This window comes from Aplidium turbinatum, chromosome 1 (assembly GCF_918807975.1).
Source record: "Aplidium turbinatum chromosome 1, kaAplTurb1.1, whole genome shotgun sequence".
NCBI classification, from domain to species: Eukaryota; Metazoa; Chordata; class Ascidiacea; order Aplousobranchia; family Polyclinidae; genus Aplidium; species Aplidium turbinatum.
Window position 1 is genome coordinate 40865159 of NC_137472.1, and position 27654 is coordinate 40892812.

Genomic DNA, 27654 nt, shown 5'->3' on the forward strand with positions numbered 1-27654 from the left:
AAATATGGATTTGTCAGTATATCGTTTCCAATGGTATTGAAAAATCTGAGTGTGTACTTTGTTTGAAAGATTTGTCAGGAACAGTTCCACTTATTGACAAGCTTGTTAAAAAGATGCAGCACCAACCACCTCACCGAAACTGATTTAAATAAATCCACAACTGCATAAAATATTGCGATAAACTCAACCGGTGAAAATGCGGAAATGTAGCTTTAATTTATTATGTTCTCTGCTATAATTTAGCCAAGCTTGATAGGAAATGGAAATAATCGGAGGAAATGTAATAATAACACCGCAATAACACCGCAAAAAGATGTTTTTGATTTCAGAAGTTTAAGTTAGAACAGCGAAACGAGACATGCACTGGACGTCGGCATGAATCAAGTTTGGTTAAATTTTGCATTAAATTTGCCTTTTATTGAATGTTTTTATGGAAGGCAGCGAGGCTACAATTTTTGCTCTGAGAGGTCGCAGTGCAAAAAGTTTGTAAACCACTGCTCTATATAAACTTTCTTTGCTATGCAAATGATTCACAGGCTCGAGGCAAAGGCGGAATGATAGAGCAGTTATCCAGCAGACATTGTATTGTCTCGTCAACCAAATTGCGCAGATTACAAGCCTCATTTAAGGCAGGAGGCTTGTAGTTGAATAGCTCAATGAGGTTCACGGTTTGGTCCTCCATGCCACACCGACCGATCGCACAAGTTGCGATGTTCTTTTTCTGTGTACTTGAATTTGTACTTGAACTTTTTCTGTGCACTCCAACAACTCGACGCCGGTGCGTAATGACTTAATCGTGCGAGAAGTCTTTCTTTGCTAATGTTGGGACCAACGCAAGTTGGGACCTAACAGTTTTGAAAAGTTTGGAGAGAAACAGCAATCCCTTTTTTGTGATCCCTCCTGCAAATAGCACAAAGCCGAACCTAAACCCGGAACGCCAAGGCTGAATTGTTTCTTACTGTAGGCGTGATCGAGAAAAGTGAAATTTTTGGTTTTGTTTTCATGGACAAAGATTTTCGAAAACGTAACAAGTGCTCTTTTTGTTTGCTAAATAGGTCTCGTAATAAATCATCCGTTATTTCCATATCAAGACAACAGTGATTCTCTCTTTGTTTCTGTGACTGCACTCGAACAAGAACCAGAATTTGAAAGCGTGTATCAGTCCATGATAAGGTGACACCATTTATTGATACAACTGCATAACTTAAAAAGTTTATTTGAATTAAAATTGAAATATTTTAGGAAAATGCATGTCAACAGAAAGGAGAAGGTTGTAGTAATTAAATAGTCCATTTTTAACAATTTATTTTAATCTGGAAATTATAATTGGGTGCGAAAGACCTTAAAATCTGTTTTGGTTGATAAGTAGGCTACATTGGTTGCCAGATGTCAGTGAAATCTTTGATATTAAGCTTAGTGCATTTATGAAATTTTTCTGAAAATGTGTACTTTATGTTGTTGCTAAAATGTCAAAAAGCTTCTACAAAATGCAGCATGATTGCAAATTAGTTAAATGGACACCAATGCAATTGGTGCCATTTTTTAGCTATCTACAATTCATTATATATTTTTATGTTCATATATAATTTTACATTTTGATGCAAAGTTAGTATATAAAAAGTCTGTTGATTTCTTTTATAACACAGGTAAAACTAAATAAACATATTGACAAGACAAACTGGGGTAAAAATCCGGTAACGAATTTTTTTTTTCCAATGTGATCGACGTAACTGTCCCCGATGCTTTTATCATGTGGCAAGAACTAAACAGAAGTGCAAACAACAAACAAGCAATCTTTTGTAATATTGCTTGCTCAGGAGTTGCCAGGTTTGTTGAGCAAAATCAATAATGGAATAAGTTTTTTCAAATATTTCTTAACGAAAATCAATGAGATAATAATAATAGCTGCAGCATCATAGCATATATATAATAATAGCATCATATTCAGCCTGTGGTAGCCCACTGCTGAGAGAAGGTTTTCCCTTTTTCTTACCAATCCAGTCGATCGTGTGTGATTATAATTAGTTTACTTTAAACTCAGCTTGTTCCAGCTAAAAAAATCCATTTTCATATTTGATGCAGGATTGGTCCTACATGTCATGATTATGACGTCTCCTTGCTAAACCAATTTGTTTTTCTATTCCACTCACCCTATCAAAAGTTTTATAACGATCAGGCATGAGAAAGCATCCGAAAAACTTCTTGATTGGGATGAGCAAATAAGTTGTTTTTTCCCAATTCAGCAATAATTTATTTATACGACTTTTTTACGTTGCGTTAGCGGAGGAAGTGGAAACAAAACTTTCTTGGCTTCTCGAGTACTTGCTCAAGGTGATAGCAGAAGATATGGAGTTAAGAAAATAGAGGTTATGTCAACATATTATTGGACTCAGGTAAAAATCAACATGTTTGATAATTTTGTTATCTTTTACGCTACCGTACGTTAAAATTTTGTTGCTTAAAAGTGAAGTAATTGTATTAATTTGAAATCTCACTTTTTTTTACATGTAGCACTGTAGCAGGACAAAAGTGCATACTTTATTCCAATCTTTAATTGTAAGTTATTATAGTTGGATTTTTATCCAAGGCATGCCATTAACGTTGAACCTGTTGTTTTCAAAAAAAGAAAAAAACATGGAACATGACGTGGGTTAACTTTCTAAGATGACGAAATCATATATAAGTCAAAGCTTAACAGCACATTTACCATACAGTATACTGTAGCCCATACATAGTGCAGTGTGAGCAAAACACAAAGTTTCCGTTTAATATTTAGATTCCTCGAACAAAGTTTTCAGTCTGTCTGGTCCTTCCGGTGCAAGACACCCAATCCATTCTTGCTTCACAAGGTTCCTTACCACAACAAGAATCATTTTTGTATCACCGCCTTGATTTAGTTCCTCCAACTAACCCGTGTGCTCATTTGGGAAACTACGCTTCCAAGGGTATGATGAACTGATCAAGTTTATATCGTTTTATTTTTTTAATAAATTTTTAATAGAAACCTTGTTCGATTAACCATCGACAAACAAACACTGTTCCGTGAACGTTTACGCATTTAAGGTTATATTTATAACCTCTGTTCTGTTTAATAATGGTCATTAACAGACCGGTTATATAGGCCTACGTAGGGAGGATCACACTATGTGGATGAAACAAGTTTTTGATGTAGTTTCGCCACACGATAGAGTTTTTATTCTACAGTAGAGTTTTATTTTGATTGTAACAAACAAATTCAATTTTTTCCTAGATCAATCCTCAGTGCATTTGGCTTCTCGTTCGTTCTCAGATCCCGAATACTATTTGTCTAAAATTTTCACTAGTAATGACGTCACCCGAATTGGAAATTTCATGGAAGGTTCAGGACCCAATACAGAGAGAATAAAGGTATTTTTTTATTGAGACGCTATATTAAAAAAAAATTCATAAAAAGACAATTTTCAGTAAGATCGAATAAAGTACGAACCTCCCGTGGAAAAATAGTGTTGTTTGTAGCTTCTTACTTTTACATCTAATTAATGTTTATCGTCGTCAATATCGTCAAAAGATAATATTAAAACGATATCACTAGTAGACTCAGCTTTTGATTTGTATACCATAGAGATAATTCTTATTATTTGTTTAAACAGGTGCTAGTGAAAGATGAAGTAATAGCAACTCAGCTAGCTGAAACGCTGTGGACAGACCAAAATGAAAACACTGATCTGCAAAGTCAAGTTATCTGGCGATACGTTGGAACAAAGAATGGACTTTATCGAATATTTCCCGGAACTCAATTACCTGATGACTATGACCCTGTGCTAAGACCATGGTAAGTAAAATATACTTCCAAATTTGTAGCTATGTCAAATCAATCTAAGTTACTTATGTGTTGTTTTTCGCATGGTTTCTTGTAAACTTTTTACATCGAAGTTGAAGTTGACGAGATTGTTGAATTACTGTATTTACAAAGCACAAATTGCTACATTGATTCAATAGACGTTAAACCAACATAAAAAAAGACCAAGTTTACAAGCTGCTGGGAGCTGACTGGGATTGTATCAACTGCTTCCAAAAAATGTAATGAACCGAGTTTTTTAGGGATCATTAAATTTTTCATTCAACTTTTAATCCTTAAAACGATGTTAACAGCGACGACATACCGCGGATAAGAATTGATTAAGACGATATATCACAATCATTCTAAAACAGTTTTATGTAGCAGTAATAGCACAAAGGTAAAAATACTATATCTAGTGTGCCACAAGAAACAACATATTTTTGAGGTATCCTTTGCATAACAACTATGTATTGTTTTGCATTGCTGGAGAACAATGGCTGCTCGCGATCATTATAATGGGGAGGTTGCAATATTAGTAGCTACTAAAACTTTTCAAAATAAGTAATTAGATTAAGGCTAGTTATCTTACCTTATTGTTTATGTAATTAACAACCAGTCTCATAGAAACTTATCTTCATTGTTCACTGTTCAGTCCGATAGCCAGGCTACTTAAATTTAAGAACTTTTAATAATTCTTTCAATAACAGTAGCCTAATTATTAAAAAATTACAATTGTCAGTTTGACCATCAAACCAAAAATTGATTGGATCCTTGACATGCGAGTAGCACTCAGGTCCAACACCCCTCGACTTGTCGCCGTCACCAGCAGAAAACAGCAAAAACGTCGCTGAGCTTGTTGCTTAATCGCCGCTACGGAGAAACTATTTTGCATTTTTCACATAACTAACGAAATAAAAGTAATTTAAGACAGGTTTGCCAACTGCTGACAATTGTGATGCAGAATTCGATGTCGCTATATCTTGGTGATATGATTGGGCAATTGGGAGTCTGTATGGATGCCATCGCAGTGAGGGTGCAATTGTCTGGAAAATGTTCCGTGAGCTCATCCTTATCCTTATAGACAATGATATTCCCTTCGGTAGTCGAGGTCACATTCATAATATGTGTGTAAGGAGTGTTCTACTTACTCACATGTAAGTGAGACCTGGCCATCATCGTCGAAGAGTGAAATCGGTTCTGTTGCAATGATAATGTCATGGAAGGCTACGATTTATCTGTTCCAAGTGCCTTTCTGACCGACTGACAATGGAAGAGCTGAGATCCCGCCTTGGCATCGACCTGCTTGAAGATGTCATGAGATGCAGAAAGTTACGTTGGTGCAGACACGTGCAACACCTGGAAGAAGTTGCTTGGCCAAAACAAATATCCTTTAACGTCCATGGGATTAACTCTTGAAGACGTCCTAAGAAGAGTTGGCTAGACGACGTCGAAGAGGATCTGCGGTTGGCAGAACCGAAAATCTTGGTCGACCCTCAGGATCAGTGGCATGGAGATTGGAGAAATGCCATCAAACAATATAAAAGATTGTTGGCCGCTAACCCCGCAAAATACGGAAAGCAGGAGACGTTAAGATGGATAGAGACACAAAACATCAAGAAAAAAACTCACTTTTTGGATCTCCGTATGAAGAAAGTATCGCGTATTGTGTTATTTCACTGTCAGGTATATGAATAAAGATTAAAGAAGAAACACAGTCGTTTTGTTATTTGCACATGCAAACGATGCAAACTACATTACTTTTGAGTCATTCTAGAAGGGAATGCGAAAACTGGTTGGTGATTTCAAAGCGATGCCAACTAGGAAAAAGGTTTAGAACCACTGACTCAGTGCATTGTATGCAAGCTGCAGGCTATTTCTTATTTCAAGTTGCTTTCCAATATACCAAGCGTCCTTTACGTTTACAGGAGCGGCATAATATCACAGTAGGCCTAATACAAAACAGTACACTGTTGAAAAATAAAATAATCAAAATTTTGTTAAAGTAAGTAGATTAATAAATTCAGCAAGAGTTCGCCCTGACAGCTCAGTTAGTTAGCGGGTGACTTCGCGAACGAATAATTTTCAAGATCAAGCGGCGCTTGTTCGACTCTCGGGGTGTGCGCTTGAGCAACGCACGTTAAGGACTGCTTTCCATTCAGCGGCATCTAATGAATGGAAAAATTTTCCGGCAACAACACTTTAACAACAGGATACATCACTCTGTCAATCTCGGTGACCTGACCTGCGTCAGTGATTCAAAGCCTATACAAGTATGCGAAACTGCTAGGTTTAAGCTCTCAAAGAAGCTTTCCCAGTCCGAGGATAAAGATTCAATCAATCAATCTGTCAATCAATCTTCCGTCTACAAAACTCAGTGATGCAGCCCCTACAGTCCTTATGGATGAGCCACCACTGCTAGACAACGTAGATTCAGCAGTAAATACACAACCGCGGTGTAATGCAGTAGGCTAGCTGTTAGTTCCATGAATACAGTCTGAGCTTTTGTCAGCTTTGAACGCATCTACATTTTAAGTGACTGCAAAGTAATGCATTGAGTAATTTGCTTGATATTTTTTCATTTGGTTAGGTATGAACACGCTGTTGCAAATCGACAGCATAGGGCTATCACTCCTCCTTACAAAGACGCCGCAAGTGGAGCCGTTGTTGTCACACTGAGTGGAGTTTTGTTTGAAGGAAGGTTTGTAATTTGCTAATAAAAAATTCATTAACTTTTATATACAAAAGATATAGCCCACGTAGGCTAAGCCTTTTTCAGAAATTTCGAGGATTTCAAACATTTTCAAACTTTTTAAATGCAAATGATTTTATTATAAATGCTTACAATGCAAGCTGCGTCGATAGATGAAGATATACAACACTGCGTTTCTCTAATTAAAATAATCATAAAAAATTGAATTTCAGAGCAACCACCGTTCATGATCCTACCACAGATGAAGTAGTGGCTGTCATGGGAGTTGATATACTGCTTCCTTACTTCTATAACATTTTATTACAATTGTATCCAGTGTGTGACAGTACATTTAAGTAAGTAGTACTGGAGTAGGCATAAACGAGAGATGAATAGTTTTTTTGTATACCTTATAAGTACCGGTAAATCGGTAATACGGTTATATATATGGTGCTTGCAACATCACCAGATTTACGACATAATATCCACTTGAATTGACCAATCCAATTCGCTGATATGAATTGAGGCCACAACAACAACTTAAACTAGTCACCCACTCCTAACTATATTTTGCTACTATGGAGCACCTTATAATTTTTGGAATTAACAATGCATTTATAAAAAATTAAAAAATAGTGGCTAAACGTTTTACTGCACAAGTTTTATCTCCTAACAAAAACAGTAGGCTACTGTTTGAAAAATTTAACTAAAAATATAAAACATGTGATTGCAAATTCGAAAAAGTTCTTAAAAATGATTAAATTCATTTTAGATAGTGTAAAATGAACTGAACAAATCATTTATTTTAAAATAACACACATTTTATTTCACAATTTTGTCACATCGTCACTTTTTGTGACAAGGTATATATTGGAAAGTATACTTAAAAGTATAAACTGTGATTCCTATTATGTGTTCAGGTGTCTTTTGATTGACAAGGCAGGGTATGTGATAGTCGCTGAAGAGTACGTGACATCAAGTCAAGTTCGCACAGACCAACATGTCACAGAGTTGGAGCCTGAAATAGCCTTTCATTTAGTATACAATGAAGTTTTGATTGGTTCTAGCTGTGCAAATGTTGAAAATGGATTGCTTCAAAGAACATATACGGTGTGTAGTCCTACAAAAAATGTGATCATACGGCAACTTGGAACAGTATGTTTGAAGTACCTATGTTTGAAGTACAAAATAGCTTGACGTAATTTTCCTGAGCTGATGAGACTGCCCACAGTCGATAGCAGGGGCTCCGAGAAGGGGTTGAGAGTCGGGCAAATTTTCCCCTAGCATAATATAGTAAAGGAAAAACGATAAGTTTTTCTTCTTTCACTTTTAAAGGGGCTCGTTTTTACTATTGAAATAAAAATGTACCGACTTATTAAACTTCACATGATAAAAAATATTCTGTGATATGACTTAGTGGTGCGATGCTGATGAGCTCAGCCTCACGGGCGAAACACATGTCTATCGCAGTCAATTCTTGCTACATCCAGCTATCTAAAAGCAAAAAGAATCAAATGTTGGACAAAACTTAATTGTTTAGAAAACTAAACTAATTGAAAACGGATTTGTTTTTTAAAAGCAAGGAAGGTAAACACAAAAAAGTTCTTATAAAGTGTAGTTAAGTGCGAAAATTTTTTTATTTATGGATGCCCAAGAATACAGACGACACTAACATTCACTGATAGTGCAATGTTGTGAAAATTTCAAGCCAATGGCAATTATTTAACTTGAGCGTTTTCATGTGGAAAAATTGTGAGTTCGACATTACAAGTTGGCCCAATTTAGGTTCAGTCAGTCGAGCGAGAGAGCGGCACGATACTCGTGCTTGACTGATATGGTTAGCGAAACGCAATGCTTGCTGTTCTATAGTGATTAGTCAGGTAGTGCCGACGCCAGGAAGATCGCTCCTTTTCAAGAGTTCGATTTCTATTGACAAGACACGTCATGTCGTGTGTGACGATGGACACGAATATTGCTTCTTTGCTTTCAATTCCACTGAGTCTAAATCTTCACTTTCATGCTTGAGCTTGGACATTACAAAATAGTGCTGCAAGTTAGATTATACATTCAGAAATTAAGTAGCCTACAGGGTTGTAATGAAACAAAGTCTTGGTTGGCCTATGGGCAGATCTGTTGTTGCAAAACTAGATGTAATTATATTGGTTTCAGTGAAAGGTAGGCTACTTGACACAGTTATCATCCCATGAATAGTCGTGCACTGCGAGTAAAAATTTGCTGGTTTTTTTTAAAAGGTTTGCCGAGAAGCTTCCGTTTTCTTTCAATTGGTGATGGGTAGGCTATATTCTATTTATAACTTGTAATTATAAATACCTTCTATTTCAGATTTCTGATAGCCAGAGTCGATTTTCGGGAACAACATACAGTTCAAGTGATTGTTACAACTACCAGTTCATTCCAGTCAAAGATACCAACACTTACTTGGTCATCAGAGATAGAAAAAAAACATATTCTGGCTGTGGTACTTTTCGTGGAAGGTGCTCTTGTAACAGACTCGTAAGAACAATTTTATTAACAGCTTTCGCACAACTTTGTCTTTTAAAAGTTCTGAAGTTCGCACCTCCCTTGAACTAAAGTTTCTCTTGCTCGGCCAATATTCACACGGAGAAGATTTCGGGTAACATCTTAGAAATTATAAATGCTGACGGATAGGATGTCGAGTATAGATCTTGATTACAGACATTGTGTAACCAGTAGCTTACTTTGACCTGTAGTCCTAGCGTTAACTAATTTTGTTTGTTAGGTGCCAAACATTCACACGGTAGCCTATAAACCACTCGAAACAAACAAGTTTTATTTTGAATTTCCACGAAGATACACAGCATCTGAAAGTGTTCATCTGACATTTTGCTGTGTTGTGGTTCCAATATGTCTTTGCCCATTGAAAACATTCTTTCAACTGCAGCGCTGGAAGGTATTCGTGTGTTGTAGCGAAAAAAATACACCCTTTGCGGTCCAATTTTTTTTACCAAAAATTTCCCCACAAGTCCATATTTTTTTTTTATACTAAATCATTTCCTTTCCATGTTCTAAGGCGTATTCTGTGTGAGTTTTTTCATATTTGAGGAGAAAAAACGAAAAATAGCGATTTTTAGTTTGTGCTATTTTTGTTTGGCAAGGCACCTCCAGCGGTGAAACACTCGCATTTTGTGTTTGTACTTCACAATCCTTAGCTTAGCCTATATCCCATACTACTGTTTAGGCGACACTGTTGCTAATTATTATTTACCACTATCAATCAATCTAATTATTATTTACAACAAATATTGCTGAGGCTGCAGTTTTAGGGCATTGTATAACTCCATATCAGTTGCATTTTTTGTTTTGTATTTGAATTCTAAGAACAACACACACTACAAACATAGAGACGGCAAAACACAGGTAAGAAAACACGGAAAGTGAAACCACAGGTAAGAGGCAGTAAACAATTTTATTGTTTGTAGTTTCTTTGGGTGTGGTATGCTTTGAAGCATGCACCTGGGTGCAATCCAGGTTTTCTGACACACGTCTCGCAATAAAAGAGGGTTGTTTTCCTGGAATGCGGTTTGCTGCATACCATACAGTCTTTGTTGTGTCCACGAGCAGCCTTTGCAATAAAATGCTGTTGTTTGTTCAACCTTTCTTCCAAATCGAGGGAACTTGGCCTGCCCCTTTTTGCCTGGCCTGCCCCTTTTGCCCCTTTGCACACGGCACCAAATCAGCTGGAATTTCACCAAACGTACCAAGCAAGAAACTAGCGCGCCTCGCTTTTGCACACGGCACCAAATCAGCTAGAATTTCACCAAACGTACCAAGCAAGAAACTAGTCACGCGTATCTGCGCTATTAACATCCCTAGGATGACGTTGGACTTGCTGTAACGATTGAAATAAATACCTCATCCCAGGGATGAGGTTGGACTAAATTACATAATTTTATTTCTCATCCTAGGGATGAGGCTGGACCGCAAAGGGTTAAAAAGTATGCGTTGACGCTATGCGCTAAAAAACGCGAAAACTTTGCGGCGTAGCTTCAAGAGCAAACTATACAAAAAAAATTTGGCCGCAAGCGTTAGCATAAACAAAAAGTCTGCGCCGCAAGTCTGCGGCGTATACGTACATCTCTGACCGTTTACGATATTAGTAGAAAAAGTGATTGCCCCACCCAATGACGTAAGCCTATGCAGGATTTTCTTGAAGGTTGCCATTTCAATTTTTTTTAAGAAAAATATTTATTTACCAGCATTAGACACTTAGACAGTACGGGATTGCTATATCCAATACCTACCCTTCCTATATCAACAATACCAAGTATCGAATTTGAAACAGCTAAGCTACTTCAGAATAAATTTGCAGTAAAAACAAATAATTGAGTAGAAAAACTAGGCAACTTCTAGACCTAACAACCCTTATCTAATTTTGCACCGCAAAGTCACACTGCTGAAAGCCATGCCAATCCTCACGTGTGCAGGGTGAAAGTTGAAGTAAGCACTAAGCAACCACTTGTACTTGTACAGATGGTATGACGGGTTATTTGCTATGAAGACACAAAATGTGATACCGGTACAGCAGCCTACACTGGCACAGTGGCACACCGGTGCGCGGTTTCCGAATAGCTATTGTTCGTTTAGGTTGTACATCACTATAACGAAGCCTAGTGAGAGGTTAGCAGTTTTATCTCAGCTGGCACAAACGTCTTGATGTCAATTGCCGGAAGGCCCAATTAAATGGTAAATTGAGGTGGCTGCGAAATCAGGCCAATAGCCTACAATGGCAGTAAAATGGACAAGTGGATGGCGATGATGTGTGACTGTACTGTCCTTTGTCAAATCAAGACTAGTGGGCACTTGATAGCACAACAAATGCTTGCCGGTTGTAATCACATTTGTCGTATCTTCTTGCTTTTCTGATGGCTATCTCGTTGGTAAATGGCTTAATCTTGCAACAAACCTGGCAACTTTGGTACCAATCAATAAAGTGCCGCAAGCTCCGCATTGATGAGTTAAGGCCATTAAGCCATGATTTTAGCTTGTGATATGTTTCTGGTATGATTATAGAGTTTGTGTTACTACTGCTATACAAAAACCAGCCCAAATGTTTTTTAAAAATCAATATTTAAAAAACTAAAGAGTTAGAGGCATTGTCCAATGGTCGCCCTGCGTACGCCGCTGGCCCCACATTTTCGCTTATGACATACTGGCTTATCAACCCTACCTCTGACAATAAAACAACGAATTTGTATAAAATATTAAGTCGCTCAAATATGTTAGGAATATGTTATGTTTTCAGAATTTCCTGTCACAAAACAATGCAATTTCTCAACAAAATTTGCAGTTGTTAGTCTTCTAGCTTCTTCGTTCTTTACAGCCGAGGATTTATCTTTTTACCACCATAGAGATACCTGATATTTTCAGTTTGTTGTTTGAGTTGAGATATCTGTTTGTTGTCATTCGCCTGATATTTTCAGTTACCTGGACTCACCACGAGGGGTTGACAACATGAGTTAGTTGATGACGTTAGTTTGTTAGTTGATTTGCTTTGCTGATCATGTTGCCTCCGCGCTACATGTGACGAGTGGCGTAACAGCCACTTGGCGGTTCTGGCTCTGCGCCAGGGGCGGCAAGCTGCAAGGGGGCGGTAAAATGAGGCTGCACAGTGCACACTGCACACAGCACGAGAAATGAAGTAGGCCTAATGCAAAAATAAATAAAAAGTAAAACAAGAAAATGATTTACAAAGAGACAGCTAGCAAGTAAGGCGATGCATGTTTTAAGCTTTGGACAGATACTTGAAGCTGAAACTAGGTTTACCGGCATACATCACTTGAATGATATGTTCGGATTTTTGAATCCTCACGCGCTGCTGCAAAGCGAAAGTCACAATGGATTCACCAACGCTTTTAAAAGCACTTATGACGACGAGGTGAACTTTTTGGAGTTAGCTGTGGAAATTGACAGATTTAAGAGGCTAGTGCGAAGCAGTGAAACCACGTTTGATCGTAATGCAACAGCGTTTGATGTTTTACAGTGGTTAGCTAAATCACACCTACTTGATTCGACACCATATTTATGCTTGTGTCTGAAACTTTATCTTACCATTGGTGTTTCAATTGCGAGCTGTGAGAGGAGTTTCTCAAAGCTCAAAATGATAAAGTCGTATTTACGTTCTACCATGAACGAAGATTGGCTATCAGCTCTATCAATTCTTTCTATAGAAAGAGACTACGTTCAAAAACTTGATTTTGAAGATATTATCGCTGATTTTGCTTCCGCGAAAGCTCGAAAAGTTCAATTTTGAGGCGGCTATTGATCTTTTTTTGCCTAATTCTCTAATACATTAATTTTGTTGTCCATTTTTTGTCTTTTATTTTTGGCCTTAACGCTGAGACAATGAGGCTTCTTTCTCAAGCAATATAGAACTTCTGAGACGCGGCACATTATTTGTAATTATTTTTATTGAAAAGATTGCTTGAACATGAAACTATTTCAAAATTTGCTGCAGTCTACTTAAGGCGGCCTTTTCAACGAAAGCCAGGGGCGGCAGCATATGCTCCTACGCCACTGGTTCTACCATGATTTTTAGAGATGTAAAAAACGTTTTTTTTGTTTTAAAAAAAACGAGCTCGTTTTTTTGTTTTTCATCGTTTTTTTTTTTATTCGTTTTTTTTGTTTTTTTACCTATTTTGACATAATTGTCACAATACGCAGCAATTAGGGTAAACTCATTGCAATAGCGTCTCTTTTAACAAAGAAACAGTCTCATAACTCGTATAACTTATTTCAAATCAGACTATATGTCTGGTATATTGTTTCATTGCAATTTTGTAGATCTCAAGTCTCAACACACTAGCCATAAAGATTTCTCATCGTCTCAAAGAGTCTCAAATAGTAGTCAGTGTCCTATGGTTGGCACATCTCAAGTATTGTCTGTAACTTGGTCCAGCTAGTTGTTAAATGCAGTACCACACTCGTGTACAGTTTCGAAGCCACCTGGGATTTAGTTAATGGGCATGTTAGAACCAGCTTTTGACCAGCACACCACACCTTTTCCAGTACAACGTTAAGAGTTGTTCCAGTTGATGTGCATGTGCTGCAAACTTGATGAAAACCACACAAGCGGTTCTTGAGTTATGAGTGAAATAACCTTAGCCAATAGGTGGCTTCATAGATAAGGAGCAATAGAAAAACGGCAATATCTCAAGAACCGCTCAACATATTTGGACAATTTTTAGCTCTACCCCCATGTTTTCTGGGTGGGCTATCTGTTTACAGAGATGTACGTATACGCCGCAAATTCTGCGCCGTAGACTACGCCGCTTGCGGCCACATTTTTTTGGATAGTTGTCGCTTGAGGCTGCGCCGTAAAGTTTTCGCGATTTTTTAGCGCATAGCGTCAACGCATACTTTTTAATGTCTTTTATTCGCTACAACACGCCAATACCTTCCAGCGCTGCAGTTGAAAGAATGTTTTCAATGGGCAAAGACATATTGAAACCATAACGCAGCAAAATGTCAGATGAACACTTTGAGATGCTTGTGTTTCTTCGTGGAAATTCAAAATAAAACTTGTTTGTTTCGAGTGGTTTATAGGCTACCGTGTGAATGTTTGGCACCTAGCAAACAAAATTAGTTTACGCTAGTGTATGCGCTGACGCTGACAACTTTTTTTACAAATTACGTTGACGCATACGGCGTATGGTATTTCGAACGTTTGCGTTTATGCTGACGGCGTCAATATTTTTTGTATGCGCGTACATCACTGTCTGTTTATGAACATTAAAACAAGTTTTGGCTACTACTTTTTGAGATAAAAAGAAATTAACCTCTTGTCGTCACGCACCGATAAAACCATGATGCGTAACATAAAAAAAAAATTTTTATTGGGGAGAGGAAAGATTGATGAAGTTTGGCAAAAGCAGTGTAGTGCTAAAGTCCCAACCTTAGCCCAAATCACATTTAAATGTAGTGAAAGATGGAAACATTTTGATGTTTTTTACTTTCCCTGAAGTGGTTCAATACTCCTTTGTGATGTCATAGTCATGTTTGTTTTCCCTTAATCACATCATTGTGCTGTCATAGACATGTTTAAAAGAAGTGTGTTTGCACTTAATCCATCCAATTTGAACTAATAATGAAAAAGGCAATATAACGCAAGAGAACAACTGCACGCCCAGCAAGCTGATGCAAGAGAGAGGCCCAATTACGGATCCATAGGATGCACTGCCAAATAATTATAAATTCAAGACAAATGTACGACTAGTCCAATTGATGTCAAGTTATCTTGTTGTGTATCGCGATTTCGAATAATAAATTCTCTTCAGCACAACTTTATAACAGGCATAGTAAAATCTTCAGTAGGTCAGTTTAAGAATGCCGCAGTTAAGTTTAGAAAGAAATCAACAATAGTGTTTTTCGGTTGCTAAGAAACAAATAAATTTAGTCTGCGAGCAGTAGTGACAATATTATGTAAATTATGAAGGGAATTAAGTCATACATTATTAGTAAAACGGAGTGACAACGCCAGGGAGGGATTCTGGGGAGGCAAGCCATCCTCGCACAAAAGTGACACAAAATTGCCCTATAACGGATCAAATTGATACAGTCACTATCAATTAAATGCAAAAATAATGAAAAAGGCAATATAACGCAAGAGAACAACTGCACGCCCAGCAAGCTGATGCAAGAGAGAGGCCCAATTACGGATCCATAGGATGCACTGCCAAATAATTATAAATTCAAGACAAATGTACGACTAGTCCAATTGATGTCAAGTTATCTTGTTGTGTATCGCGATTTCGAATAATAAATTCTCTTCAGCACAACTTTATAACAGGCATAGTAAAATCTTCAGTAGGTCAGTTTAAGAATGCCGCAGTTAAGTTTAGAAAGAAATCAACAATAGTGTTTTTCGGTTGCTAAGAAACAAATAAATTTAGTCTGCGAGCAGTAGTGACAATATTATGTAAATTATGAAGGGAATTAAGTCATACATTATTAGTAAAACGGAGTGACAACGCCAGGGAGGGATTCTGGGGAGGCAAGCCATCCTCGCACAAAAGTGACACAAAATTGCCCTATAACGGATCAAATTGATACAGTGATAAGATCTCAGTGATAAGATCTCTTGCATTATGTCACAAATAATCTGCAAGAAGCATCAATGACAAAGTGTCTAAGACCTTACAAGTTACAAGAAACACACGAAAAGAATACTTCTGTTTCAACATTTATAAAGCATATACATCGTTGTTAAGCTATCAGTTAAAAAACATGTTGAAACAAGCTATTGGCAATAGCTTACATTAGTAAATTACCACAAACAAGGTAATGTGTGTTCTGAATACTGCCATCTTGTTTTTGCCAAAATTTCGTCAACCCATTGAATGTGTAGAAGAATAATCAGTCCCGGTATACTAACATCGTAGGCTAACTTCCATAAAAGGAAAAAGAAATTAACTCATCTACATTATGTCATGTATCAAATTGCATTAATTCAATGTTTGTCAGGTCTACTGCCACAAACATGTCTGAGAATGAAGAAGAAAGCGAAACAATGTAGGACTATGCAAAAAACATATGCTGCTGCCAAGCACAAACACTCAGGAATTTTAGCAAAACCATAAAACCATTTTTACTAGTTTAACGTTTTTTAAGAGCACTGTAATGAAACTAAACTGCAAATTGTAAAAAAATTGCACTTTTCCAGAAAAATATATAAAAAAAACAAAAAACAAGTGTTTTTTTTGGCCCAATTTTTTTGAAAAAAAAAACACGTTTTTTTTAAAAAAAACGGTTCGTTTTTTTTTTGCATTTACATTTTTATATGAATGATGATCGGCTATCCGCTCTATCGATTCTTTCTATAGAAAGAGACTACGTTCAAAAACTTGATTTTGAAGATATTATTGCTGATTTTGCTTCGGCGAAAGCTCGAAAAGTTCAATTTTGAGGCGGCTATTGATCTTTTATTTGCCTAATACATTTGTTGTCCATTTTTATCTTTTAGTTTTGGCCTTAACGCTGAGACAGTGAGGCTTCTTTCTCAAGCAATATAGAACTTCTGAGACGAGGCACATTAGTGTATATGTAATTATTTTTATTGAAAAGATTGCTTGAACATGAAACTATTTCAAAATTTGCTGCAGTCTACTTAAGGCGGCATTTTCAACGAAAGCCAGGTCAGCAGCACAATGCTCCTACGCCACTGCATGTGACCTCTGCGCAACAACGTAGTTTTTAAAAGCTTTGAAAATAAAAAGTAATGCTATATTTCAGACAAATGAATGTACATATGGTTGGACTCGGAACTCAGACTGTGAATGTCCTTGCACCAGCATCAACGATAACTACCAACCTTGTTCAAACGAATACCTCACAGACAGGTGCAACTTAACATCATATAAAAAATTCGAATAAATTGTTGTTTAAACTGTAGAGCTACAGTATAAATAGACATATGTGTATTAGAGCTAATCAATGGTGTTACTTTAGCATGAATAACAATTATGCAGTGGCTTGTAAATATTCGTTAGCAGTAAAAAAAATTTTCATTATCTTGCTCATCCGTGATGCATTTCATGTAAAAGCAATTTTAATTCTACAGATCAAACGTACCGTCTTGTACCCCTGAAAACGCTGAGCTATCGTCGATTACCCAAAATAACGTAGACGTCACATCCTTGCCTCAGTGTTACAAAGTCGACTTTGTCTACGAAAGGACATCTGGTGGTGGTGAGATTAGCTCATCTTTTGTGTTATCGTAAAGTCGCCAATCAAGCATGTAGAATTTTTTTAAAACATTATTTTTTTTGTGTTTGAACTAAATCAAGCTGTTACAGTAAATTTAGTAGCCTATCATTGTGTGGTTATCTTCTTTTTTATAGCCGTTTTGCTAAACCAAATATCGGGAGGTGCGGAGGTGGTGGTAGAGGGATCCGTTGAGTCCCATATTTTTTTAGTTGAATCTTACCTGGAATGCATACCATTTTTTAATGGCACAAGTTGAATTTCCAGTGAGGGAGAAATGATGCACCCTAATATACAGCTTATAAGACTAGGCTAACTACTCTGGTCACTGTTTTTTTTTTTTTTTTTTTAGCAAAGGCATTCGCACATCTTACTCTTGTATCTGAAAACGATCAGGCAATGTCGTTTATGCAACCGGCAACCTGATTATTACACAGGCCAACAAAAAAATTTTTTTTTTAAAGGCACGACATGTTAGAGTCATTTTAGGGTATTTCGAGGCCCCTGATTCCGAAAATGCACTTGTTTTTTTCGAATTGGCTCTAGTTTTTGAGATACAGCAAAAAAATTGTTTTTGCAATTTTGAGCCCTTATAGATTTAACGTCGTGTCGTTTATTACTTAGACAAAACTGAAAGTAATCCCAGGCACTTTTCTGAGTTGTATAAACGCTATTTGGAACCAATCACGTTAATTATAACCCAAACAAACAGCCATTTAACGTTTACTGGCCCAGCAACAATCAAAATACGACGTGAAGCAAGCCTGAGGATACAAGATGTAGAATAATATATAACTTGCGTTTTGCGTTAATATATTTGTTGACTTCAACAGTATCAGACTTACTAAATAAGCTATACTAAGTACAAACAAAATGCATACATTGTTTCGCCAAACTAGACAAATGAGCAAAACGAAGCTATCGATGAACAAACGCAACTCTTTATTGTGGTAAGCCTACTGAGCAACACCCCATCAAGGTATGAATGGCGTTTATGTAATTACAGAATACAAAGTTATGTTCTTCAGTAAAGTAGCTGCTTAGAATTTTGTCCTTGTTACGGAAGAACGTAATGTTGGCCTCGGAGTCAAGAATGCCACATTGATCGAGATGAGGAGCCAAGATTCCAGCTGCCACTTTTGATAACTAAATCTCTTACTACAATAGGTGGTAGAAATGGTTTTGAGAAAAAACTTTGACCTTGCTCCAAAACATTGCTGAAGGTATGAAAGTTACTCTCGGTCATTCCCACTTTACTATTGTTTCAAGAAAATCCCCACTTGAAACAAGAGAGGGTAAAGAAAAAACATAAATGGCAACGTCAATGCAATGGCCGCCTTGCACACTCCATGTAAACATGATGTTCCAACTTCCTTTATGACGATTTCATTCGAACATGTTCACCGTGCAGAAGTATCAATAAGGCGACTCCACGGCTCTCTACGCCATGGCACTCTGGACTTCTTCTTGGCCTTGAGCCCAGAAACGGGTTTGAGTGCAATGTTTGCACACTTTAGGAGGAACCCAGTACTTATCTTGATCAGCCAGTTTCATGTCAAAGTAATAATAATAATGCTTGTTCTTATGTAGCGCTGTATCTGTATCCATCGCAGAATGCGTTGCTCCTCAGCGCTTTACAAAGCAGGCAATGTCAATGCAGCCGTATAGCAGGCCCGTAATTGCCGGGGGGGCTTGGGGAGGCAATGCCCCCCCAAGCTCAAAGTAAGAGATACATATTGTAGACTATATTTTGAGGCCTATATAGGCTATATTTTGAGGCTTTTTAAAAGACTATATTTTGAGGCCTATGACAAGATGGTAAATGGACTAAAGGGCAAGTACATGCAAAAAGACTTGGCCAATTTAGCTGCCAAGAACTTTTATTGAGTGCTGTCAAAAACATGGAAATTGGTGGAATAAAAGATGTGACGATTATTATGATGAGTTAAACAAACATGATTTAGACTTAGAGGCTCAACTGAAGGTGCTCCACACTTTGTTTAAAGAGCAGAATGGAAGAGATATTGAGCATACTAAACTGTCGGGCATATTGGCATTTCTAAAAACTAGCCAAACTTCAAGCTCTTCAAATCTGTTGGAGGAAGTCAAAAAACTGGTGAAAATGATTCTGTTAGCACCATCAACTAATGCTTGCAGCGAGCGTTCATTTTCAGCAATGAAGCGTTTAAAAACTTGTTTAAGAACATCTATGTCTCATGACAGATTGTACAATTTATTGCTGTTGCATGTACACAAAGAGGAAGTCTCTAGCTTGAATGTAAACGATATATCAAGGGACTTCATCAATGCAAACTCTGCCAGGCAAGCTACATTTGGTTTTCCAAATAAGTAGGCTAATCCCAGACCCAAGACTTTCTATAGTTAATTTGTTTGGTGGAGACCTGTACCAGACAAAGTCACGAGGGTCATTCCTGACAAAGTTGTGTGTTAAAAATATTGCATCTATTCTATTCTGCAATCATTTTGGCTGGAATTATCCATGTTTTGGCTGGAATTATCCCAATCATTCGAAATTACTGCTATCTAGCACCTTGTGACTTTATAACATATGCTGTGCCAGTGGCGTAGCCAAAGGGGGGGGTTGGGGGTTAAAACCCCCCCTTTGGCACACGTGTGACGTCATGATATTGAGAATGATGCTTTCAGTCAAAAAAAAATTGCCTAATTTTATACAAAACTGCATTAAAAGAGCGAGTTTTGCCAATACCAAACATTCAAACATCTCAGCCAGGAATTAACAACAAGAAAACATAGAGACTTAGCTTTATTTCCGAAAAATGCCGAAGAAAACATGATCTTATCCTTTTGCTATGCCACCGGACAGGACCATTTTACAGGAATATTCGTACCCACATTTTTGTTGAAAATGCTCTCAGAATGCACCAAATTCAAAGTGATTTTTCAAAATTTTTTGGGGGAGGCCCCCCAGACTCCCCGCCGCTGGGTTGTCAAAACCCCCCTTTCAAAATTCCTGGCTACGCTACTGTGCCGTGCCTTTGCCCGAAAAACCGCAAATTAGACTCATTGCAACTACAAATGTTATGTGCATAGCCTTTTACTTCGCAACAGCTTGTGAGCCCCCCCAAGCTAAAATGTATAATTACGGGCCTGCCGTATAGAGGACAACATCCTACTCGTCAAAGATGTATTTTATTAGCCTATGCCGTTTATTAATTCCCAATTGCCACATATGGATGTGAAATTTGGACATGCAAAAAACGTGACATTAAAAAGTTAAAAAGTTTGAAACGTGGTGTCACAGAAGACTATTACGCATCAGCTGGATGGAAAGAAAAACAAATGAATTTGTTTCCCAACAAATAAACGATAAATGGAGTCTGATTAATAACATTAACCTCAGAAAATTGAGATATTTCGGATACATAGCAAGAAGCAACTCGTTGGAAAATTCAATGTTGACTGGGATGGTGCAAGGCAAACGAACAAAAGGACCACAAAAAATGAAATATTTTGACAATATCAAGCAAATTACAGGAATAAAAAGCATACCGGAAACACTAATAAAAACAAAGGACAGAACAAAATGGAGGCAGTTCATAAGGGAGATCACAGCTGATCAAACATGATCAATCTGTTGAAGAAGAATGCCATTTATTAGCCTATAGATAAAAAAAAATTGTCCTGATGAACACCCAAACTTTTCAGTATTCAAAAAAAAACTTCTTGCGGCAAAGACTTGGCCCAAAGGCTTAGAATAAAATTTCATTTGTACGAGTATCCATTTCAGTAGGCCTACCTTTTCAATATAAAGCTGCATTCATAAACACATGACTTTTGGCCTTTTCGGGCTATTTTTCTTGTGAGGTACTGATTCACAACTGTTTTCATTGAATATTCATGTCTCCCTTACATTAATCATGGTTCATTTCGACCCTTGCTTGCGTTTTGAAGTTTCGTACAATATCAATCAATTGAACTAGACAAGTGCAATTATGATATCACAATGGTAAGCAGGGCTGAAAATGAGTAATATGTCAATTGAAAGCTTTTGAATAACGATTACGTTACTTTACGTTACTTATTACTTTTGAGTAACGATTAAGGCCTCACCAAGTCTAAAATCGACATTTTAGAACAAATAGTGAAGGCCAACCAAGTAACGGCTATTCTTCTACAAGAGACACATGCCACCAACAGTGCTGTTCTGAAAATTCACCGATACACATTGGCTGCACAAACTTGTAGTAACATCCACGGTATTGCCACTTTTGTAAAAGATTCTATAAAATGGAAACCAGTGTCCTCCTCCCACCCTAGTTCTGCATTGGAATGGTCAGCAACGGAAATCAATGGTACAACTGTAATTAATCTGTACAAACCACCTCTCGCTAAACTTCAGCAAATCTCTCTTCCCATCTTTCTGGCGCCATGCATATATGCTGGAGATTTTAATTGTCACAGTACCACCTGGGGCTATCAACACTCAAACCAAGACGGATTAGCTTTAGAATCCTGGGCATCAACCTGCGGTGTCCAGCTACTGTTTGACCCCAAACAGCCTAACAGCTTCCGCTCCGGAAGGTGGTGCTCTACAACTAACTCTGATCTGGCCTTTGTCAATATAGCTGGCCCAATACCACAGAGAATGATCCTCGACCCATTTCCAAATCACAACACCGGCCATCACTGATTACCCCAGCAAACCCCATCGCACCCGTCCCTACAAATCCAACAGTTAAAAGGTGGAACTTTCAAAAGGCAAATTGGGAAAAGTTTACACAACAGGTTGATAAAGAGATAAAGAAACTTCCTCAACCCGCCTCTGCCGACATCAACGCATCCTACCGATCCCTTTGCAATATCTTCTCTCGGGTAGCTAAGAAGACAGTCCCTCGTGGCGTTCGTCACAAATTCATTCCCACTTGGGACAAGGAATGTGACTTACACTACAATGCCTTTTTGAGCGCTGACTCAAATGAAGATGCTGCAGTCAGTGCCTCAGACCTGATGAACTGTCTTGACAAAAAGCGATTAAAGCGTTGGCAGGATACAGTTCAATCAATCGATTTTACTCACTCCAGCAGGAAGGCATGGAAGACGTTAAACCGTCTCACTGGCCGCAGTTCAAAACCATTTAAACCCTGCCCTGTATCAGCCAACAGCATTGCCCACCAACTTCTAGCTAATGGAAACTTCCCTGGTGCTGACAAGCAACACGAACTTAAAGTAAAACAGGAGTGTAGCAGACTTTGGAGTGCCCCGAGTGTTGATGGCGTTTTGTCAGCTCCTTTTTCTATCCAAGAGCTGCAAACGGCGATCCAACAACTGAAATGTGGCAAAGCTCAAGGACCCGATCACATACCACCAGAGTTTTTAAAACACTGTGGCCCTACATGTCTTTCTGGCTTAAAGACTTTTATTCAATCTGTCTCAACCGCAACACAATTCCTAAGATATGGCGGAAGGCCAGCGTGATTGCCCTACCCAAACCGAAAAAAACGTTGGACGACCCCAAGAGCTATCGTCCTATTTCTCTCCTCTGTGTCCCCTACAAGATTCTTAAGCGGCTCATTATGACACGCCTTGAACCAGTCATTGATCCGCAACTTCCGCAGAACAAGCTAGCTTCCGCCATGGGCGTTGTACAACCGATCAAACAACTAAATTGACCAATGACATAAAGGATAGTTTCGAGAGGGGAAATAAAGCCGGTGTCATATTAGTAGACTTAACGGCTGCTTACGACACAATGTGGCACCAAGGCCTAGTGCTTGAACTCCTACAAAAAATTCCTGACAAGCAACTTGTTCGCTTTCTCGCTAACATTATAGCAAACCGCTCATTTGTGTTGAAAACTAGCGACGGACAATCCAGCCACCCCCATCGTCTAAGGAATGGAGTTCCTCAAGGATCTTGCTTAGCACCCATGTTATTCAATATTTATATTAGCGACATTCCCCAGACAAAGTCCACACAGTACAGCTATGCAGACGATTTGGCCCTACTATATACAAACAAAAATTGGAGTAAGGTAGAGGATGTCCTCACCGAGGATATGAAGCTGATCTCACAATACCTAAAGGACTGGAGACTAAACCTCAGCACAGCTAAAACCACCATCACACCTTTCCACCTCAACAACAAGGAAGCTGGCCGCCAGTTACGAGTCCCCCTAGATGGAACCCTTATCCGACATGACCCGTGCCCTACATATCTGGGAGTGACCTTGGATCGGCAACTCACGTATAAAAAACACTGTGACTCAATTCGTGCCAAAGCATCAGCAAGAAACAACCTTCTCAGATGTCTAGTTGGGTCGACTTGGGGATCCAAAACCCCAACACTACGCACTAGTGCCCTAGCGCTTGTGTACAGTGCTGACGAATATGCTTCTCTAGTCTGGTGCCGCAGCACACACGCAGGAAAAGTAGATATCGCCCTTAACGACACCATGCACATAATCACTGGATGCCTGCGTCCAACTCCTACAGACTTACTACCAGTGCTTTCAGGCATCGCCCCACCAAAACTACGCAGAGAGAATTCTACCTTACGGTTCGCATTAAAGGCAGAGGTCAATGATCGCCATCTCCTCCACAGTGTAGTCCTTGACGCACAACAGCTCACACGTCAACGCCTGCCTTCCAGGCGCCCTTTTTCTCGACACATTGTGGCGCTTCATGAAGGTCACTTCGACCTGATGAAGTCATGGAGAGACCGCTGGGAAACCATCTCACGGCCCAACCAGTTCGAAGTCACACCAGACACTACGGTACCACCTGGCTCAGACCTGCCAAGAAAAGAATGGTAACTCTGAATCGCCTCCGTACTGGTGTTGGTCGCTTCAAGCACAATATGTTTACCTGGGGATTGTGTGACTCACCAGCCTGTATTTGTGGTGACTGTCAAACAGCACAGCACATCATAAATCACTGTCCAGTGTTTCGACCTGAAGAACATGTGAATCTCATAGACCCTGATATGAAGACACTGCTCTGGTTGCAACAATTGGAAGAAGTAACGATTTCAAAAATATTTTCATTGTCAAATATCTCGAAAACTAGAGCCAATTCGAAAAAACTAAGTGCATTTTCGGAATCAGGGGCCCTGAAATACTTTAAAATGACTCTCACCTTTTTTGCCAAAATTTTTTTGTTGGCCTGTGTTATTAATCTGCAAATTGCTGCTCAATAATGAAAAACTGGTAACATTGCAATTGCTTAATTATTATTCTTGTGTTTCGAATTTGCTTTCCAAACGCAAATGTCAACTGCTGAAGTTGATACTGCTTTTGTACTGCTGTTGACAACACACCGGTTAAAAAGTTTCGGTTTGCGAAAATACCTTATAACACTCCTGCAGGTCGATTTAGAACTGGTCCAATAGTTGGTGGAATTGTTGGTGCAATTGTTGCTGTATGTGTGATGATCTGCATCATAACACGCTATCGCAAGAAAAGAGGATGTCAGCAATCATCTTCCCAGGTAATATGTTGCTTTTTTAATATCAACTACCGCACTAAAGCTAATTCACGTTAGTTAGACTTTTATCAATGTTAACTGTCATTTTTCAGAAAATTTTCATTAACATGCAGATTAACCTTTTTAAAAACTTGGGAAATTTCTTGGAAAATTACTTCTGTTTGCAATGAACTGAATAGCAATCGTAACACTGAACACTTAGATTTTAGTTGAACCCCAAAGATACACCTTACGGTTAAAGTGTTATAAATGAAATACTTTTTTTTCAATGCTACAGATAGTAACCTGGCTAAGTTAATTTTGTTAAGGAATGCAAAAGATTAAGTTTCACTGTTAGCAGCATGATCTTTGTATACTTCACAAATGTAGATATTTAACGGACTTTGCACTTGTGCGGTTTGAGTTAAAATCTATGCTACATGTTTTTGAATCAAGAAGAATCATGAATATAATTATTTTGTTTTTAAATGTCTGAATAAATGGCAGGGTTGTAGGCCTATCAATACGTCGGCTTTCAAAACCATAACTGCAGCATTGCTACAGTGCTCTTTGTAGCTTTGTTTACAGAACTTGTTTGGGTAGAAAATTTATCATCTCTACTATCAAAAAAACTTGTCTTAGGTTAGGGCAATGCAATTGAAGTTTCTATTGCATCATTGAAAATTTGACAAACGTGAAATATCAATTTGCATTTAAATTGAGTGACTCTGCAATTGCATAGATTACGGATTACCATCAAAAGAACTTGAACGAAAATAATAGAATAATTTTCAGACGTTTACATACTGTAGTACCAAACTAAGTAAGCCTACGTTTATGATTTTTCACATCATGTGTTTCCAAAAGTTTCTAAAATAATGCTCCATAGGCTATGTCACAGTAGGCCTAATCTTTTTACAAGTTGCAGCATTATTTAGGCTATTAACGATTCTTTCAGTGATTTAAGAATTAGGCAACCTTTTCATATGTTTTTACAGCACAGAAGAGTAACCTATCTACTAATTTGATGATTTAAAGAATTTATCTAAAAATCGTATTGTTTACTGGTAGCTAACTATAACAAAATATTTCTATTTTAGGGATCAAGAACGATCAATTCAACTTCGAGTCAACCACCAACTAGAGTGGAAACCCATTCAAGAAATGTACCTCTTCCAGACAATTCCCGTCCATCGTTTGCTGCTTCAGCTTCACGGTACAACTCCGCCTACAATAACCAAGTCTTTGTTCTTCAGCCTCAGGATGCCGGCTTGGCAGATCCAATCGGCAGTCAATTGCCGCCTTCTTACAACACTGCGGTTAACGAAGCCAAACAATTTTCTGTGCATCATTAAATTTTCTTACTTACTTTGGCTATTTTTAGCAACAAATCATCATTAACCTGTAAGCCTCGTATGCATAAAATGCAGTGGTTTAAAAATATGGAATAACAAACCATACAAAATTCAAAAATTAATTTTGAGAATTTTTACAACGGTTAGAGAAATAAAATTGCAAGTAACCGTTTCCACAATGTTTAGTATGAATGTAGATAACAATTTTTATGAAATTTGTTCATTTTTTACACATAGTTTTACTCATGTGCTTATTGTTTATTGTATATACCGGTATGTCTTAAAATTGAAGCTTGGCTTTGACGCATGAACGGCCAGTTGGTATCTTTTCGTTGCAAGTTATTGTTCATTTTTCAGTTATTTTTTGATATTTTGCAACAACACATAGCTTACTTACTTTTTCCTTAAATCTAAAATGGCCAGACGTGTTGATTTGCAGCAGAAAAATCTCGAATGCAAAAAAATCTTGAAATCTTCTTCTATCGAGTCTTCTAAATTTGGTTGCTACTATACACCACAGATCGACACATTTTGTTGCGACGGAGTTGTATATGATAACAGGTCCCACTTACTGCACTGGGTGGTAAGATGAGGGCACACAAGAAGATGGTCCGCTGTTTGGGGCTTGGTGCCACAGATACATGTAACTGGGCCCGTGTTGTAGCCCCACTTTACCATTGCAGATTTAATATGGCTAACACCGGTTCGGAAATGATTTAAGTTTTCCACTTTGCCCAGGGGGCGTTTATTCCTTGAAGAAAAAGACTCTGACGGTGGAGCCATCATTTCCACGTATGATGGGTCAATTTCGAATTATTGTTTCTATTCCTTAAGCCTCGTTTCTTTTTTGTCGAGATTGGTGGCTGAACGTGTGTTGGGAAGGTTTTTCTTAATTTCAACCGGGTCTGTGCAGTGGTTTGTCTATAGTGAGGGTGTCTTTCATCACATGCTTACTTTAGCAAACTTTGTTTGTTTGCTTATCTCGAAATAGAACAATATGTTTGAACTACAGTAGCCTAAATGGAATTAAACGTCTCTTTTGGACTTAAGTAAACATCAATGGATCAGCAAGGGAAGCACATGCAACCTTAAATTCAGTTGATATTTTTCGTCCATAACTCATCCTACCATATGCAGTTGGAGTCATTAAAAAAATAAGAAAGAAAAAAGAATTGGATGACCGACTAATTAGTGTTTCGTTGCTCCTGGCTAATCAGATTGAATTGTAGAACACAAAGCGTAGCCTACTTAAGCGTTTCACCATGTTTGTGAATTGTAGGCCTATGTCATTGTGATGTAAGCTTTTTGTGTATAGAATCGAAAAGTTACTTTTCTCTATCTTCATCCTGACCTGTGAATATCATGCAATTGATAATTATGCATAATAATTGTACAATTCAGCACTAATATACAATCTAATCGGCAAATGGTTGATGGTTGGTTGGTTTTGAATCTTTATCCTCGGACTGACAAAGCCTTGATTGGTTATTCCTGGTAGTTTTGCATACTTGCAGAGTAGGGTGGGTCAAAAAAAACTTTTTTTCCAAAACATAGCGGCAACCCCCTCAGATTATGAGGTTGGTCGTAGAAACTTCTAAAAAAAAATTT

At 38.0% G+C, this 27654-nt stretch overlaps 1 protein-coding gene across 3 annotated transcripts in view; it reads left to right on the forward strand.

Moving 5' to 3' along the window:
• The window catches only part of LOC145769587 (VWFA and cache domain-containing protein 1-like), a 47805-nt gene extending 20330 nt beyond the window's left edge, over nt 1-27475 (forward strand). For 2 of the 3 annotated variants that reach the window (XM_082581248.1, XM_082581259.1), the window contains 13 exons: nt 1056-1173; nt 2282-2393; nt 2777-2945; nt 3251-3387; nt 3630-3811; nt 6408-6518; nt 6743-6865; nt 7430-7619; nt 8853-9023; nt 16779-16885; nt 17107-17234; nt 24594-24715; nt 25792-27475. In XM_082581248.1, coding sequence (XP_082437374.1) covers nt 1056-1173; nt 2282-2393; nt 2777-2945; nt 3251-3387; nt 3630-3811; nt 6408-6518; nt 6743-6865; nt 7430-7619; nt 8853-9023; nt 16779-16885; nt 17107-17234; nt 24594-24715; nt 25792-26046 — 1925 coding nt within the window. In that variant the 3' untranslated portion in view covers nt 26047-27475. Of the gene's footprint in view, nt 1-1055; nt 1174-2281; nt 2394-2776; nt 2946-3250; nt 3388-3629; nt 3812-6407; nt 6519-6742; nt 6866-7429; nt 7620-8852; nt 9024-16778; nt 16886-17106; nt 17235-24593; nt 24716-25791 lie in introns of those variants that run through there. The other variant, XR_014289022.1, reaches the window with a different exon arrangement.
• Nucleotides 27476-27654: the final 179 nt, after the last annotated feature.